This window comes from Melopsittacus undulatus, chromosome Z, assembly GCF_012275295.1.
Source record: "Melopsittacus undulatus isolate bMelUnd1 chromosome Z, bMelUnd1.mat.Z, whole genome shotgun sequence".
NCBI classification, from domain to species: Eukaryota; Metazoa; Chordata; class Aves; order Psittaciformes; family Psittaculidae; genus Melopsittacus; species Melopsittacus undulatus.
Window position 1 is genome coordinate 30,337,242 of NC_047557.1, and position 17,127 is coordinate 30,354,368.

At 39.1% G+C, this 17,127-nt stretch overlaps 1 protein-coding gene across 2 annotated transcripts in view; it reads left to right on the forward strand.

Annotated features, from left to right (window-relative positions):
- KDM4C (lysine demethylase 4C) overlaps positions 1–17,127 on the forward strand; it is a 265,851-nt gene that overhangs the window by 243,321 nt on the left and 5,403 nt on the right. For both annotated transcript variants that reach the window (XM_034073180.1, XM_034073181.1), the window contains one exon: positions 13,484–13,603. In XM_034073180.1, the coding sequence (XP_033929071.1) occupies positions 13,484–13,603 (120 nt within the window). The remainder of the gene's footprint in view (positions 1–13,483; positions 13,604–17,127) is intronic.

Below are 17,127 nucleotides of genomic sequence, written 5' to 3' on the forward strand. Positions count from 1 at the left end.
ACTATTGCAATAAATAGGCGTCTGCTTATGTCTATGTGGATGCTTAATCAGCTTCTCAATTTCTCTATATGTTAATATTTTTGCTACAGCTTTTGAAAACCCATACTGCTTGAACGGTAGACATTCAGAGACACTAGGCTACAATGTCAATCTTGATAGTCCATTAATGTCCACCTTGATATAAAAAATAACAGATTGATTCTAACCCTAGCAATTCCCAAAGGAGGCTGTGTTTTTTTGAAAATCTGTCCTACAAACCAGACATATGCAACTTTTCCTCCATCAAGCTTGTCTATCTTTTTTAAATGACTAAACTCACTAGTTTCTAGAATTTTTTTTCCAGTGGTTTCTCTTCTGTTTGCCTTTCTCTCTTTATCTCTTCTGGCAACTTTTTTCTGCTTGTCTGCCTGTTCAAATCAAAATGTTAAACAGTAGTGCTTACCTGCCTCCTTGTATGTGTGAAAGATCCATTAGACTTACGACAGACAATAATAGCTTATTCAGTTTTATTATACTGGCATGTATATCTATAAAGAATGGCTAAAGAAACTATAACTGTTGAATTTGCACTCTTTCTGGGCAATCTGTATATACTTTGGATGCACTCCAGTATCACCATCACCAGCCATTTCTGAGAATGTGAAACAGAAAAGCAAACAATGCAGTTCTCAAGGTAACAAAAGGGTAGATTATATTTGGTATAAACTTAGTCAAAAAGTCCTCAGAAGTATTTGTGTGATGTGGGAAAAGAGACCTAATGAATTATAATAAGTTTAGCAATCTTTGGTTTATTTCTTAACAGAGACAACATCGAATCTCAGAGCTGAATGATACATTACTCACGTTGTGTTACTCATAATGCATTACTGTGCCGGCAATTTCGTTTGCAGCATTATAAAATCATCTGCTCTGTAATTGAACTTACTAATCAGAAATTTGTATGCTATGACCATTGACAGACAATTCTGCAAAATTTGGGAAATCAAGTTTGAGGTCAGCATGACATATCCCTGAGGAGAAAACTTGGGTTTCTTTTCCTGATTAGATAGATTTATAAAAATTACATAATGTTTTATGATTGTTTTTTGGTGTTTTTTTTTGTTGAATACTCCAAATTGTTAAATGTGTATATACATTTTGAAGAATTAAATTAAATATTGTGTGAGCTAAGAAATTTTTAATGTTTCTTTGTGACTGTGAACTTTCGCATTGGATTTGCAAGTGCTGATACAGACAATGCTCTGCTTTGCACATGCAAAACATTGTTTGCATCTCCTGAATATTAACACAATTGGATTCCTGTTTTTAAAACTGTGATCTTACTAAATTAAAGTAACACATTTTCAGAAGAAAAGACCAACTTCTAAGGCTTCAGACTGAAGGCTTTTATTCCATCATTTAACTCCTGAAGCTGCAAGACATCAAAAGATGCAATAATCTGATTCTAATCTGAAGCTTGTTGTACAGTACTATAACCGTATCGATTTAAGTGAGTTACTTTCACTTTGCTCCATTATGGAGAGCAGAAGTGATTTTTCTGTGGCTCTTCTTTTTCCTTTGTTTTCTGTTACAGTAGAAAGACAGGCAACTTAACAGATAAGCATAAAAAATGAATATAGGATAGATTAAAGGCAAATTAAAGCTTCAAGTGTAAGTATTATCTTTACACAGTTTTCTGTGTATAATATTCTTTCCACTTTATAATAGAATGCTTTCTGGATCCTTATCAATAATGATTTTAGATAAGTTGAAGGTAATGCCCCCACAGCTCGGCAGAAGAAACAAAATGGAAGATAATCCATTACTTTGCAGTTTACAATAAGATGGCTGACTTTGCAGTGAAGCAGGTGAGAGACAGAAATATATTACAGTGCTTCCTATGTTTGCAAAGTGCGTGTGTGTCTATGTCTGGGGCTGTGATTGCCATGATGAGCATATGCAGCACAGTGAAATCCCTGCAATTGCACAGGATCCTCTGGGATGAGATGGCACTGCTGGCAGCAGGGAGGAGCATTATTTCCCCTCAGCATTTTTTCTGAAGTAACTCAGGAATTGCAGGGTGGTAATTTACCCTATTTGTTGTGTGCTGCAGAATTACATTATTTCCAGAATTGCCATGTGGGTTTGGGGAGGGGGCTCTGAGGGTGGCAGAAAAAAGAGCATTTCCCTTGGTGTGTGTTAGGTCTGGAGGCAGGCACAGAACATGAACTGCTCTTTGTGCTTGTCTGACTGCAACTGATTTACGGAGAACTTTAACCTTTAGGTTTTCACCAATATATAGGTGGGCAGGTTATGAGGTAGTACTGTAGGACTGAAGAGTCTCCCCTAGTTTTCATGTAAGCATAAGCAAGGGTTCTCTACTGTACTAAGGAACTTTGCAGGAGCCCTGACTTCAGTCAGGGTCAGCAAGTCAGACATCCTGGTGTCCTTGCCAGCTTAATCTTCCTACCAATGACATTGAGTTTTGTCACATAACAGTATATTGTACCCCAGATTAAGCTTCCTCAGTGTCCTCTCTGCTTGTACCTTATTGTGATGCCCAGTACCATCCTGGATGTCCTAAGTCACATTCTGCAGTGTGGCCTTGAATTGTGGCCTTCTGGGTGATTCTGCATCTGTCAATTAGTGTTATGTTTCTATTTGTGTTACTAATACTTTGCTGAAATGCGATGTACTGGTTGAAATAGCATCTTTCTAAGCTGAATAGAAAGCAAATAAAATTAGATGTATTCAGGAAAGTATGATCCAATAGTTCTTCCAGTTTCAGTAGCATTTTAAGGTCAATATATTATACACAAATTTATAATATTTTTAGACTATGCATTCTATGATCCAAGGATAAATTTGTTGAATTACAGTAACTATTCTGTTAATCTGGTGATTTCACTAAATTTATACCAATTCAAAATCAGAATTGCACTCCTGGGAATCAGGGCTGCTCTTTCAAATGCTAATGCACTGTGGAAATTGCTGTTCCTGTTTAGATAAAATTCCGACTGTGGCAAATTAGCTACTCTCCTTTTCATTCAAATTGTCCTGGAAAGTATGAAACCTAATTTTGTGTTTCAAAAATTTGCGTTAACTCCTGTGTACTATCAGCTTCCAAAAGAAAAACATGGTTTGACAGCCTGTTGAGATCAGTGTTTTTTTTCCACAGTTTCCATAATTTGCTCCTCCACTTCCATTTTAATGGTGTTGGTAGATATATTCACTGTTTGCAGCTGCAGTATGCCATTTGTCGCTATGACAAGCTTTTCTAAATAGGAGGTGTTAGTTGTAATCACATTAGTTGTACTTCTTATGAAACAATTACAGGTGAGCATGACTGTGGAAGCTTAATCACTAGCACTCATGTTGCAAGTTAATGTTAGCTGAAGTAATGTAGGCAGAGCAGAAAACTTGCATTTAAGTGTCTTTTTAGAATGGCCTTGGGGACATGGAAGGTCTATCCTCAAGACTGTTCAAAGACTGCTCTCCCATGGGAGCTTTTTTTTTCCTATATCTGTTCAGCAAGAGCTAACTCTTCCTGACAGCATGGTCACCCGGTGCTTAGTTCTGCATGCCTTCCCTTTCAAACCATCCTCAGCTGATTTATGTCAGTACAGGGAGCACTGTCTCATTGCTAGCCTAGTAGGAATGAAGTAGGATAGTAAATTTAACTCAAGTCCTTATTTAAGGGGAAAATTTAGAAATTACTTCTGTGATTCAACTAGAGTGACCAAGTGGACTGTTTCTGTACAAAAATCAGATCTAGACTTTTCTTAGTTGTGAATCTTGGGACTAGAAACCCATTTGAAGTCTTATCAGTGAAAATCAGATGTAGTTAGTGTGTTTTGTCTGTGTTGTAAGAAGTAGCTATTAATTTTGTGATTAATACCAGAATGCTTGTTTGCTATAAATTGAAATGAATTTGCTATGAATTGAAGTTGCTGTGAAATGAATTTCAGTTTCTCCAAAATAAAAGGATAGAGGTGCTGGTTATTCAGTTTTGGAGACTGCATGAATTATAAGTTATAAAAGCCCCAGTGAGTCAGTATTATGGCTTGCTTCATGCTAATTGTGATTTGATAGATTAATACTGAGGTCTGAGCTGTTCTTACAGATTTAAGCAATGCAGCAGACAACAGAAAATGGACAGTCTCTGTTTCAAAGTTAGATTTTAACAATATAAACTCATGAACAGACACACGATGAGTGAAAGTAAAAATATGTAGGTATGCAGGATTGGAAGGCCAGGTTTATAGCAATTACAGTCTGATTTAGCTCTAGTTTGTCTTTTCAGTATCTCTTTCTCTTTGATCTTTAAAGCCTCAGGGCTAGGTTATCAGTTTTCAGTCTGCTAGGAGAAGAATTACAATATTGTGTCATGGCCCTTGTGCATGGAGATGGAACAATACTGAAAGTATTATCACCAGGCATGTTGTGGGGCTGAAGCCAGGCTGTTGCTTACCTCTGCCTTTTTTGCCATTCCTTCTCACCAAGTTGCGTGACAGCTGCATAGTGGGATTCACCAGAACCCTCTGATACAGAAAGCCGTAGCAGCACAACAAAATGTATTTGTAAATTCCCACAAGACAGATGCTGATTGTTTGGAATATGTCTTCCTAGAGGTTTTTTTATGTGATGTGGTACAGAAATAATGAGTAACTTCAAAGGATGAAAAATAAGTTGAGCTAAACTAATTGTTACAAAAACTAGTTTTGAGCTAAGACTTAAACTTTTGTTAAATTCATAGCATCTCAGGAAGAATACTGCCAGTCAGATTCAGTGTATATTTATTCTATTCCTTTACCATTATGTAACAGAATTTATACAGTTGCTGTATTTTTTATTCTTTTGCATCAGAGCCCTATAGAAAAAATAGGATTAGAAGTATATGCTAGCTCACAAAATGTGTTGCAAGAGCCGCACTTAACCGCTTTAGCACTGTATTGTTTATGTCTATGATACCATTAATGGTATTTGACAATAATTTTAATAAACAATGAGGCATTTTGTGCTTTGTTTTGGAAACAAAGCAAATCAACAAGTGTCAAGGAGATGCAAAAATTTTTGCTAAGGGACATTGAGAAAAATTTGAATACAGTTTAAACAAACAAAAATTATTTTGAATACAGTCTAAACCATAGTGACTTGAAAAATAGCAGAGCTCAGCACTGTGTCTGCCAGTTAAAGAGATAAATAATTCTGTTACTATTGAGAAAAATAAAATAGGAGTTTCTGAGATTGCAATAAGGGCTGTTAGACACTCTCCTGAAGAAAGAGATGCCAGCCTGATTATGTTTACTATCTTGGCTAATGTTTGATAACAGTTTGATGATTCATGCTATAGATTTTATAGAGATACCCTCATAGGAAATGGATAAAAGAAAGTTATGGATGTGGTAGATGTGAAAATTATTATGTCATGGTTTAAGCCCAGCTGATACCTCAGTACCATACAGCAGCCTGCTCAGCCTCTTTTCCCCACTGCAGGTGGGATGAGGAGGAGAATTGGAAGAATGTAAAACCCACAGGTTGAGATAAGAACGTTTTAATAATTAAAGTAAAATATAGTGACAATAAAAATAATACCAACAATAACAATACTGATGATAATAATAGGGACCAACAAAAACAGCAAAAAAGGAAAAATGAAAAGTCAGAAAACCCAAGTGATATACAATACAATTCCTCACTACCTGCCAACTGATACCCTGCCCAACCTGAGTAGTGATGTGGGCCTTCCAGGTAACACCCCCCAGTTTATATACTGACTACGACATGCTGTGGTATTGAATATCCCTTTGGCTAGTTTGGGTCAGGTGTCCTTTCTCTGCTTATTCACAGCTTCTTGTGCCCCTCCTCACTGCCAGAGCATGAAAGACTGAAAAGTCCTTGATCAGGGTAAGCATTACTTAGCAACAACTGAAACATCGGTGTGTTATCAGCATGTTCTCAACCTAAAGCCAAACCACAGCACTCTACCAAATACTAGGAAGAAAATTAACTCTGTTATAGCTGAAACCAGGGTAATTTAAGAAGTTCCAGAAAAATTGAATGATTCAGAAAAGGATGAGGTTACTCTGTATTCCTAACACATTACTTTAAATTATGTCAATTTATGAATGTAAACCTCCATTTTATAAAAGAGTGCAGCTATCAGGGAAAACATTATGCTTAATCAGATATGTTACTGGTGAGTAAGAGTAAACTTAAAGAACGAACCACTTGCAGGCAATATTCTCACTTAGTACTGTATACCAAAGATCGATATTTCTTCAATATTCTTTTTGAGATTTTGGCCTTATTTTTTTGTACATGGAAAAAGAAATCTCAATCTTCATTATATATTTTGTATGTGTCTAAATATATGTATATTTTATATTTATGTACACACACACACAAAATGCATTTTCCTATGTGTGTAAATATACATATATGAAAATGTTTTAGGGCTATGTTCAGGGAAAACTGGTCTACAGTGGTATTCATCAACTTTTGAGGAGGGTCTTCAGACTATTACTTATGGCTTCAGACTATTATTTAGGCTTCTACAGGTATGTTTCTAACAAAAGACAGACTAGGGATAATGTGGGCCGTCTCTGAAATGAAACAGGAGAACTGACTATTCTGGATTTGGAGAAGGCTGAGGTTTCCTCAGTCTTCACTGTCAAATGCTCTGACCGTGCCGGACAAGTCTTGGAAAGCAGATGCAGGGACTGTGAGAATGAAGCCCTTGGGCCCACTGTAAGAGAGGATCGGGTTCAAGATCATCTTAGGATACTGAATGTGCACAAATACATGGACCTGATGAAATCCATCCACGGGTCCTGAAGGAGCTGGCAAATGAAGTTGCTGAGCCACTGTCCATCATATTTGAAAAATCATGGCAGTCAGATGAAGTTCCCGATGACTGGAAAAAGGGAAATATAACCCCCATTTTCAAGAAGGGGAAAATGGATGACCCAGGGGATTACAGACCAGTCAGTCTCACCTCTGTGCCTGGCAAAATCTGGGAGCAGATTCTCCTGGAAGGCATGCTAAGGCACATGAAAAAGAGCAAGGTGCTTGGTGACAGCCAGCATGGCTTTACTAGGGGAAAATCCTGCCTGACCAATTTGATGGCCTTCTATGATGGGGCTGCAGAAGTGATGGACAGGGGTGGAGCAGTTGACGTCATCTACCTGGACTTGTGCAAAGTGTTCGACACTGTCCCACATGACATCCTTGTCTGTAAATTGGAGAGACATCAATTTGATAGGTGGACCACTCAGTGGATAAAGAACTGGCTGGATGGTCGCACTCAAAGTGTTGTGGTCAACGGCTCAATGTCCAGATGGAGACCAGTAATGAGTGGTGTCCTTCAGGCGTTGGTGTAGGAACCGGTCTTGTTCAATATCTTTGTCAGTAACACAGACAGTGGGATTGAGTGTGCCCTCAGCAAGTTTGCCAATGACACAAAGCTGTGGGGTTCGGATGACATGCTGAAGGGAAGGAATGCCATCCAGAAGGACCATGACACTTGACAATTCACAGCTTGACAAGTGGGCCAGTGACAACTTTAGGAGGTTCAACCAAGTCAAGTACAAGGTCCTACACCTGGGTCAGAGCAATCCCAGGCACAGCTACAGGTTGGGCAGAGAAGAGATTCAGACCAGCTCTGCAGAGAAGGACTTGGGGGTGTTGGTCAGTAAGAAACTTAACATGGGTCAGCTTCAGTGTGCTTGCAGCTTAGAAACTAACCATATCCTGGGCTGCATCAAAAGAGTAGTAGGTTGAAGGAGGCGATCCTGCCCCTCTACTCTGCTCTTCTGAGATTTCACTTGGAATATTGTCCACAGTTCTGGTGTCCTCAACATAAGAAGGACATAGTGCCCCCAGAGGAAGGCAATAAGGATGATCAGGGGCCTGGAGCACTTCCCATATGAAGACAGGCTGAGAAAGTTGGGGCTGTTCAGCCTGGAGAAAAGAAGGCTGCATGGACACCTCCTAGCAGCCTTCCAGTATCTGAAGGGGGCTTATATGGATGCTAGGGACAGACTCTTCATTAGGGACCGTAGTGGTAGGACAAGGGGTAATGGGTTCTAACTTAAACACGGAAGTTTGGATTGGATATAAGGAAGAAATTCTTTACTGTTAGAGTGGTGAGGCACTGCAATGGGTTTCCTGGGGAGGCTGTGAATGCTCCATCCCTGACGGTGTTCAAGGCCAGGTTGGATGAAGTCTTGGGTAGTGATATGGTTTAGTGTGAGGTGTCCCTGCCCATGGCAGGGGGGTTGGAACTAGACGATCTTAAGGTTGTTTCCAACCCTAACTATTCTGTGATCCTATGATTTTGAAGACTGCAAATGCCTTTTAACTTGCAGCACTGAATTCTCTTTTTCTCTGTTAAACCCACTATAGGAGCACAACTGTGAGAACTGAGTTTAGTAATCTCCCACAGAAAATATTCTGATCTGATTAAAATGGAGATTGATTTTCTTTCTCGTAGTAGAAGTTCCACAGAATGCTCATGAGAAAGTACAGTGGGAGGCAAAAGCAGTTTCTGAAACAAGACATACTAGCCTGTTAAGTGGCAGGATTGAATAGGGAACCTTCATCATCAGAACTCTTCTATATCTCTTTAGTCAGGGTAGGATCACATCTTCAAAGCAATTAACAACTGTGTGATCTGACAGAGTTGCTCCCTTTTTTGGTTAGACAAATATTCACATTTTTCTATTTGATTGTAATTGCTTTCTAACAAAAAATTTAAATATGCAGCTACTGTTGGGTTTATACCTCATCTAAAAGAAGACATATGGGCCTCATTTGTTGGTTTGTTTTTTGTACAATGACCAATGTTAGTGCTGTGAATATTACATTCAATATTAAATCTTATGACCATAACTTTTAAGTTAAAAGAGTTAATTCACGATCACACTAGGCATTCACCAGAGACCAAATCAGGTTTGGACAGATACGATTCTGTTTAAGCATCTGAAATATCAAATGTTGAGCTTTAAGCTGACTGTTGAAAGCCAAACCATTGTACAAGCTAATGAAAACATTTACTGCTGCTAGATTCAGAGTAATGAAGTGGTGGGGAGTTTGTGAGTTCAGAATATTCAGACATGTTTTTGAGAGCTTTTGGCTTGTTGGGGAGGTTTTTTGGTTTTTTTTAAATGTTACTAAATAAATTGTGGCATCTAGATTTTTTTTTGTTTTTGTTCAACTGCTGCCTTCCTCACTGGGGAAAAATGCTTCAAACCAAAAGCTTCTTGTTTTTCAGTAACATATTCTACTTTGAGCATGCAAATATTTTCCTTCGTAAGATGTCCTCTCTATCTAACTTTCTGTCAGACCAGAGACTCTGTAAATTAACATTGGCTGATATTTGTAGCCGCAGAGTAATTTCATCCTTTCCCACTACAATCTTGACATGAAAGCTGCAGTAGACTTTCTGCTATCAGTTTAACTTGCAGGCTTCTTTTCACCAGTGGCTGAAGATATGAGCTTATTTAGCCATGTTGACTTCAAGGATTGCACCACAGAGTTTTCAATTTCCTCTGAATTAACTAAAGATATTTGGTTTTAGTATGGCTTCTTTGGATCAAACACAGAAGACAAAGGCTCTTATAACTTTGAAAATAACTATTGTATTTGAAATAGCTGAATTAATAACATAATTGCCAGGCAAAACACTGTCAAAAAGGAGCATCTGTTTCTGGCAGTTTTGGAGAATAGTCTCAATGGTTCATAAATTCATCCTAGACAAGAATATCTATAATTTCTAACCTTAATTTAGGAAAGCATTTGAACATATTTTCCGTAAATGTTTTAAAAAATTAAAGTATTTTCTTCATGTGTCAGTAGCTATAATCACATTTGTTGTGGTTTAAACCAAATCCACACACAGCTCGTTCACTCACTCCCCCCCCTCCCCCTTTGCTCTCCCAACTCCCGTAGAGTTAGGAAGGAGAATCCAAAGAATGTAGCCCCCACGGATTCAGATAAGCACAGTTTAATAGCTGAGGCACAACACAAATCACTACTGCCATTACTACTACTACAAATAATAATGATACAGCCAATAGCAAGTGAAGAGAATACAACACCTCACCAGCCACTGACCCATAACTCACTCCACTCTGCCCAACCGAGCACTGACCGATACCTCCTCCATCCCCCCACAGCTCCAGCCCTTCCGGCTCTCTCCCGGTTACATCCTGGGTATGATGTGCTATGGTATGGAATACCTCTTTGGCTAGCCTGGGTCAGGTGTCCTGTCTCTCCTTCCTCCCGGCCTCCCCTCCTCCCTGGCAGAGCATGAGCTCAGAAAAGGCCTTGGACAAACCAAACATTTGAGCAGTAACTCAAAACATACTTGCTATCAGCAACCATTCTCAGCCCAAAAATCAAAACACAGCACTGCACCAGCTACCAAGAAGGAGAAAAATAACTGGTACTGCTCAAACCAGGACAACATTATAGGAATTTTGCGACATTTCACAGTTCTTAGATTCAAGTGCAAGCCTCAGGTGCAGACTTCCTTTTTTTTTCCTTAGCATGGCTCCACATTTGTTCCTATTGTATGTCAGCCATCACCACTCTGCCATGCAACTGGACTTGTTACTTTCAGATGCTCTGTCCAGCCTTAAAGAACCAAAGTATTGCTAAGCCTCTTAGCAATATGGTTTGTTCTGTGGTTAAAAACAAAGGAATATGAGAACAGAAAACCAGCAAAACCATCACCATTGTCTGTAGTGCTGTACACAAGAATTCCTAAGTGATAGAAGAGAAACCCAGTATTTCAGCATATTTTTCAAACATCTCTTTTGAATGGATTGCTAACTATTTTAGTTCAATGCATATAATGAACCCCAGAATTTATGTTTCTAAAACCAGAAAGTACCACCTGTTACAATAAACAAGAAGAGATTTAGAATTACTGTTATTTGCAATTTTTTGTTCTTCAATAAACTTTTTGCATGGCTGTAAACCTAGCACTGGTGAGACCATATCTGGAGTCCCTTGTCCAGTTATGACTCACTTTTACAAGAAGGACCTGGACATAACAGGAGCAAATACATGCAGAGTGACATGTATGAATGACAATGGATAGCAACTGACATACAGGAAATGCCTTCACATGAAATTTTTCTCGTATGAGGCTTTTTCACTATGTGAATTGTCAAATGTTGGACTAGTTTCCCAGAGAGGTGGTAAAGTGTTCATTCTTGGAGATACTCAAGTGCAACTGGACATGTCCCTGCGCAACATTCTGTAGCTCATCATGCTCAGACATAGGGCTCTGAGCTGTGCAACATCTGGAATGTGATGGTAGACACTTAAGTGAATCTGCTTTTCAGTAGAGGTAGGCACAGTTTTTTCCATTTGTGCAAAGAAGAAAATATATGAAGTTAATCATATGGCAAATGTATATGTTTTACAAACTGGATATAGATTTACAAGTGGTGTACAGAAATGTTGAAGGATTACCATATCTTGATGTTTGACTTTTCAGTATATGACTGAGAAAAGTGAGGTTGCATTTTTGCAGTTTTGTCAGTCTACAAAACGAGTCTGATCATTCCCCAGAAGATAATGGTGGGAATTATTTTTGCAGTAAAAAGAGACTCTCTGAAATGGTTATGCAATGTGAAAATAAAAGGTAGCAAGGAGCTCTAGTAGAAACAGCAAAAACTATTTATTACAGGTTTCCCAAACATTGTTCCATAGACTGAGACATTTGGATGATACATGAAGAATGAGATTGTTATTTGTCTAGTTATTTGCATGAGAACTCTAATTTTCCATATGAGCAGTTCCATTAGCTATCCTAGAGAAGCTATGAGATTTTTTTTCTTGTGCAAGGTGCAAAGGGAGTAATTCATGCTGGGCTTTTGTTCTTGGAAAATTAATGTTTGGTTTGACATTGTTAATAGGAAATTTCCTATCTTCCGTGATGCATTCTGAAAGTTTGGTTCAAGATACTAAGCCAAGACTCCTTTTTGCACTTTAGCAAGAAATAGAGGAAGAAATACAAAAATGAAAATAATCATCCTGACAGTCATCACTGAGGAGAGAGAGCATTGGAAATGTTTAGCAGTCCCTGTTCCCCAGGAAGTCATAATTATTCCACTGTTGGAAAATAGGCAGCAGCCATTCTTTTCCCCCATCTCCCTGCCTCTCTGGGAAATACCATGAAGGGTAATACAGTAATGGCACCTACTACCCAAATATATGGTGAAGTTGAAAGGATGTATCTTTCTGTGTCTGTCACAGCAACCTTTGCCAGGCAAACATGCAGGGTGTATGTTAGAGCTGTCCTCTTGACACAAACACCTGAGAGTTGACAGAAACATTTAAAGTTCTTTCTCATGATGATTGTTGGCCTCTGTTAGAAGTGGACTGTATAAAAATACAGTATTTTTATAAATTGCTTTATGAGACTTTGCAAATGGTTATAGTATTGCATTAACAGGATGTAGTATCAGGTCCTATAGGGTGTTATCACTGAGTACTTGTACCTGAGTCCTTAGCTTTATCTGTTCTCTTCCCAGTCTACACCTCTTAGCAGTGACCTCAGATAACATGGTCACCAGTAAGTTCTCTCACACCTAGGAGAATACCACTATATTATTACTAATTTACATGACAGGTCATGTGATGTAGTCTGTCTGAAATATAGATGCCTTTGCGGGAATGAGTATTTGGCAGAGAGAGCTTCCAAAGAACTGGTGAGTGCAGATCTGAAGTGATCTTTTTCTGGTCCTTCATGTATTTGCTCATATGGACAGCTGTTGTTATGGTTGTATGGTCAGTGTGCTCTGTAAATGAGTAATTAGGTCATACTAAGCCATATGGGCAAAGGAAACCCTGGCCAGGATGTATTGCAACTAGCATAAACTGTGCTGCTCTGACATGCTCAGCAAGTCAGACACAGAATTTGGCCAAAGTACAAGAAAAAAAAACTGCTCTTCTGGGGAAAAAAAATAATAGTCCTACTTAATTCTTTTTTGTAAGCATTTGGATTCTTTCATTATTTCTCCATCAGCTAAACAAAGAATCCATTGGCATTCTCACCATTTATAGTTTGATCCATCAGGTTATGTTTCAGTCAGCAGTTAGCATCTAGCAAAAAAAAATGTGCTGTGGTTAACAAAACATGAGTTACTTGAATATGTAAGCAATTGCAATTTAGTGATCTTTATTTTCAGTTTGTGATGGAAATTAATTTTGAGGGAAATCTATCACAGTTGCTCATAGCTATCTGGTTTATGCATATGTTGCCTTGCCAATGCAGCATCAAGCGGTAAAGAAAATGTTTCTTTGGTCAGTGTTTCATTTTCGTAAAGACTAACAGTGTCTCTGTTAGCCCATTAGCAGGAATATAAAACTTGAAACACACATGGTAATGAATCTCCTCCGATTAAGGAGTTGTAAAAAGCAGCTTACTGATAATTTCAATGAGATGGCTCTGTCACTGATTTGAAAATCTATCCTTCTTTGTAAACAGAGCAGAGATTGCCTAAGGCTGGGCCCACCTGCAGAGGGAGAGGTTGTCCAAGTGAAATGGCCTGATGGAAAACTGTATGGTGCGAAGTATGTGGGAACAAACACAATTTACATGTATCAGGTGAGTGTCTATTATCATGTACTTGTTTTTCAGATGTCTTTATTGCAAATTGCTCATTCGGATCTAGCGTTACAGTGGCCAGCCACATCTTCAAAGCTGAAAAAAGCTGGAATGTGACCTCTTACTGCAACTGCTAATGCATTTAAACTAATGAATAAAGCTGCCTAAACCATTAACAAGTGCTGCGTATTCTTCAGAAGTTGAGGTTTTACCTGTCCTTATAAAATTAAGAAAAAGGCTTATTTAATATGAATTCAGGTAAACAGGTGGGATATTAAGATTGAAAAATAATGTGTTATTTTCTCTAGGTTATTTACTTTCATTTGGTGTCAGGTAATTATATAATAAATGATATAAAATTAAGTATTGGTGAATGACTACAATGAACCTTAGGCCTTTGCTAAAAAGATGGAAGGGAGGATAGTAAAAACAGGAGCATAAATAGCCTCACTTTTCGTTTGTCTGAGGCATTTTTGAATTAATTAACACAATCTAAGGGGCGTTTTGTCTTTAGCAAAGGCAAAAGGGAGCTGAGTGTTGAGAGCAAGGCTAAAAAGCTGACTTCTGATTTCAAAGACACAATAATTATTTTTTTTATGTGCTTGCCTTTGAGAAAAATCAGTCAGCAGCTTTGAGTACCCAAGTGAATGCTAGAAACTGCAATAAAACAATCACAATAATAATGGCACTTCTGAAAGAATGAGAATCTAGGTACATTTCATTTATATGTATTATCATTTTCACTCATGTAACTCTTTTCATCTAAGGGCCTCACATTACAAAAATGGCAAATTTACTATTGTATCTGTAGAGAGATTAAAGCATAGGGAGGCTAAATGACTTGCTGCATTGACCTTCTCACTTTGCCAATGACTTGCAATCGAACTCAAATCCTCAAATGCCTGATCCCCTGAGCTAGTCTCTAAATCTTACCTCTTCTATTTAGCAGCTGTATTACATTGTGAAGTTGAAAAGTTCTTTATGAAATAAAAATATTATTATTCTGTAGTAGCATTCTATAGTAACATTAATCTTCAAATCATTTAATCTTCTGAACAGCTGGTCTCCTGAGGAATACTCTGAGGTAAATTAGAGGAATGTTGTCATCTTTCATATTTGAAGGAATCTGACATAGTCAAAACAAGCTTTGTCTTATTTTAGAGCTCTTGGACAACATAATGAAACCAGGTTAGTTGAAGGAAAATGGATTGGCATGCAGAGGTTCAGTAAAGTTTGGAGTTCATCAGCATAACAGTCGTGGGAGATTACTATAAGCTGCCTAGTAACAAACTCTGTCACAGGGGAAACAGCAAAGGTTAAAGATTAAAGTGAGTCCAGATTGCACTAGGTAGGATTTTGGAGACAAATAATTATTTCAACCTGTAGGATGGGAGGAGCACTGCCACAACATGGCCACAGGTTAAAGAAAGTCTGTGACATGGAGGGTATAAGGCTAACTTAGAATCATAGGATCACAGAATAGTTAGGGTTGGAAAGGACCTTAAGATATCTAGTTCCAACCCCCCTGCCATGGGCAGGGACACCTCACACAAAAACCATGTCACCCAAGGCTCTGTCCAGCCTGGCCTTCAACACTGCCAGGGATGGAGCATTCACAACTTCCTTGGGCAGCCTATTCCAGTGCCTCACCACCCTCACAGCAAAGAACTTCCTTATATCCAATCTGAACTTCCCCTGTTTAAGTTTTAACCCATTACCCCTTGTCCTATCACTACAGTCCCTAATGAAGAGTCCCTCCCCAGCATCCATATAGGCGACCTTCAGATACTGGAAGGCTGCTATGAGGTCTCCACGCAGCCTTCTCTTCCCAGGCTGAACAGCCCCAACTTCCTCATCCTGTCTTCATATGGGAGGTGCTCCAGTCCCCTGATCATCCTTGTGGCCCTCCTCTGGACTTGTTTCAACAGTTCCATGTCTTTTTTATGTTGAGGACACCAGAACTGTGCACAATACTCCAAATGAGGTCTCATAGAGGGGCAGGATCACCTTCTTCGACCTACTACTCATGTTCCTTTTGATGCAGCCCAGGATATGGTTGGCTTTTTGGGCTGTGATCACACACTGAAGCCGGCTCATGTTCATTTCCTCATCGACCAACACCCCCAAGTCCTTCTCTGCAGAGCTGGTCTGAATCTCTTCTCTGCCCAACCTGTAGCTGTGCCTGGGATTGCTCTGACCCAGGTGTAGGACCTTGTACTTGACTTGGTTGAACCTCCTAAAGTTGTCACTGGCCCACTTGTCAAGCTGTGAATTGTCAAGTGTCATGGTCCTTCTGGATGGCATTCCTTCCCTTCAGCATGTCATCCGAACCATACAGCTTTGGCTGAGGGCACACTCAATCCCACTGTCCATGTTGCTGACAAAGATATTGAACAAGACCTGTTCCTACACCAATCTGGACATTGAGCCGTTGACCACAACTCTTTGAGTGCGACCATCCAGCCAGTTCTTTATCCACTGAGTGGTCCACCTATCAAATTGATGTCTCTCCAATTTAGAGACAAGGATGTCATGTGGGACAGTGTCGAACACTTTGCACAAGTCCAGGTAGATGACGTCAACTGCTCCACCCTTGTCCATCACTTCTGTAGCCCCATCATAGAAGGCCATCAAATTGGTCAGGCAGGATTTTCCCCTAGTAAAGCCATGCTGGCTGTCACCAAGCACCTTGCTGTTTTTCATGTGCCTTGGCATGCCTTCCAAGAGAATCTGCTCCCAGATTTTGCCAGGCACAGAGGTGAGACTGACTGGTCTGTAATTCCCTGGGTCATCCATTTTCCCCTTCTTGAAAATGGGGTTATATTTCCCTTTTTCCAGTCATCGGGAACTTCATCTGACTGCCATTATTTTTCAGATATGATGGAGGAACGTCAGCACACATTGCTAGTTCTTCCTTCAGTCTTCCTGCACAGCCCATCTGAAAGTTTCAAGTATCTGTGCATACGTATACTCAATTCTTCTGGCTTGTGAGATCTCTCTTTCACCTTTGAGATTGTCTTGCCAAGCCTTTTGTGTGATCTCTTAGATGGTACAACAAAAGGAGAGACTGAAAAGGACTCTCTGAAATGGGTATTACGATCTAATAAGGCAAATCTGTTTTACTTGGATAAATCTGTGAATTTTCCTCATGTTCATGAGACATTTGTATTGAATGCAACTGTACTAGTGCATGCAGGAGGTATGACACAATGCACCAGAATTTGTTTCAGCAGTTTGACATTTGCCACCCAGGATCCTCTACAATCCCTAAGCAGTATTATACCTACCAAACGAAGCAGGTATTTAAGTGAAATTGTTAATGTGATCTGTGTTTTATTTCTTCATGTTTTTTTATACTGACATTCACTATAACTTTTTGAGTTCAGTTGAGATTCTTGAATTACCCATTCACTTTATTGCTACCTAGTAATGTCAGCTGACCTTTTAATTTATGATGTCCTGATAAAAGCTCATGGAGATAACACACTACACAAACAAGGTGCAGTAACAGAAGTTCAGATAAA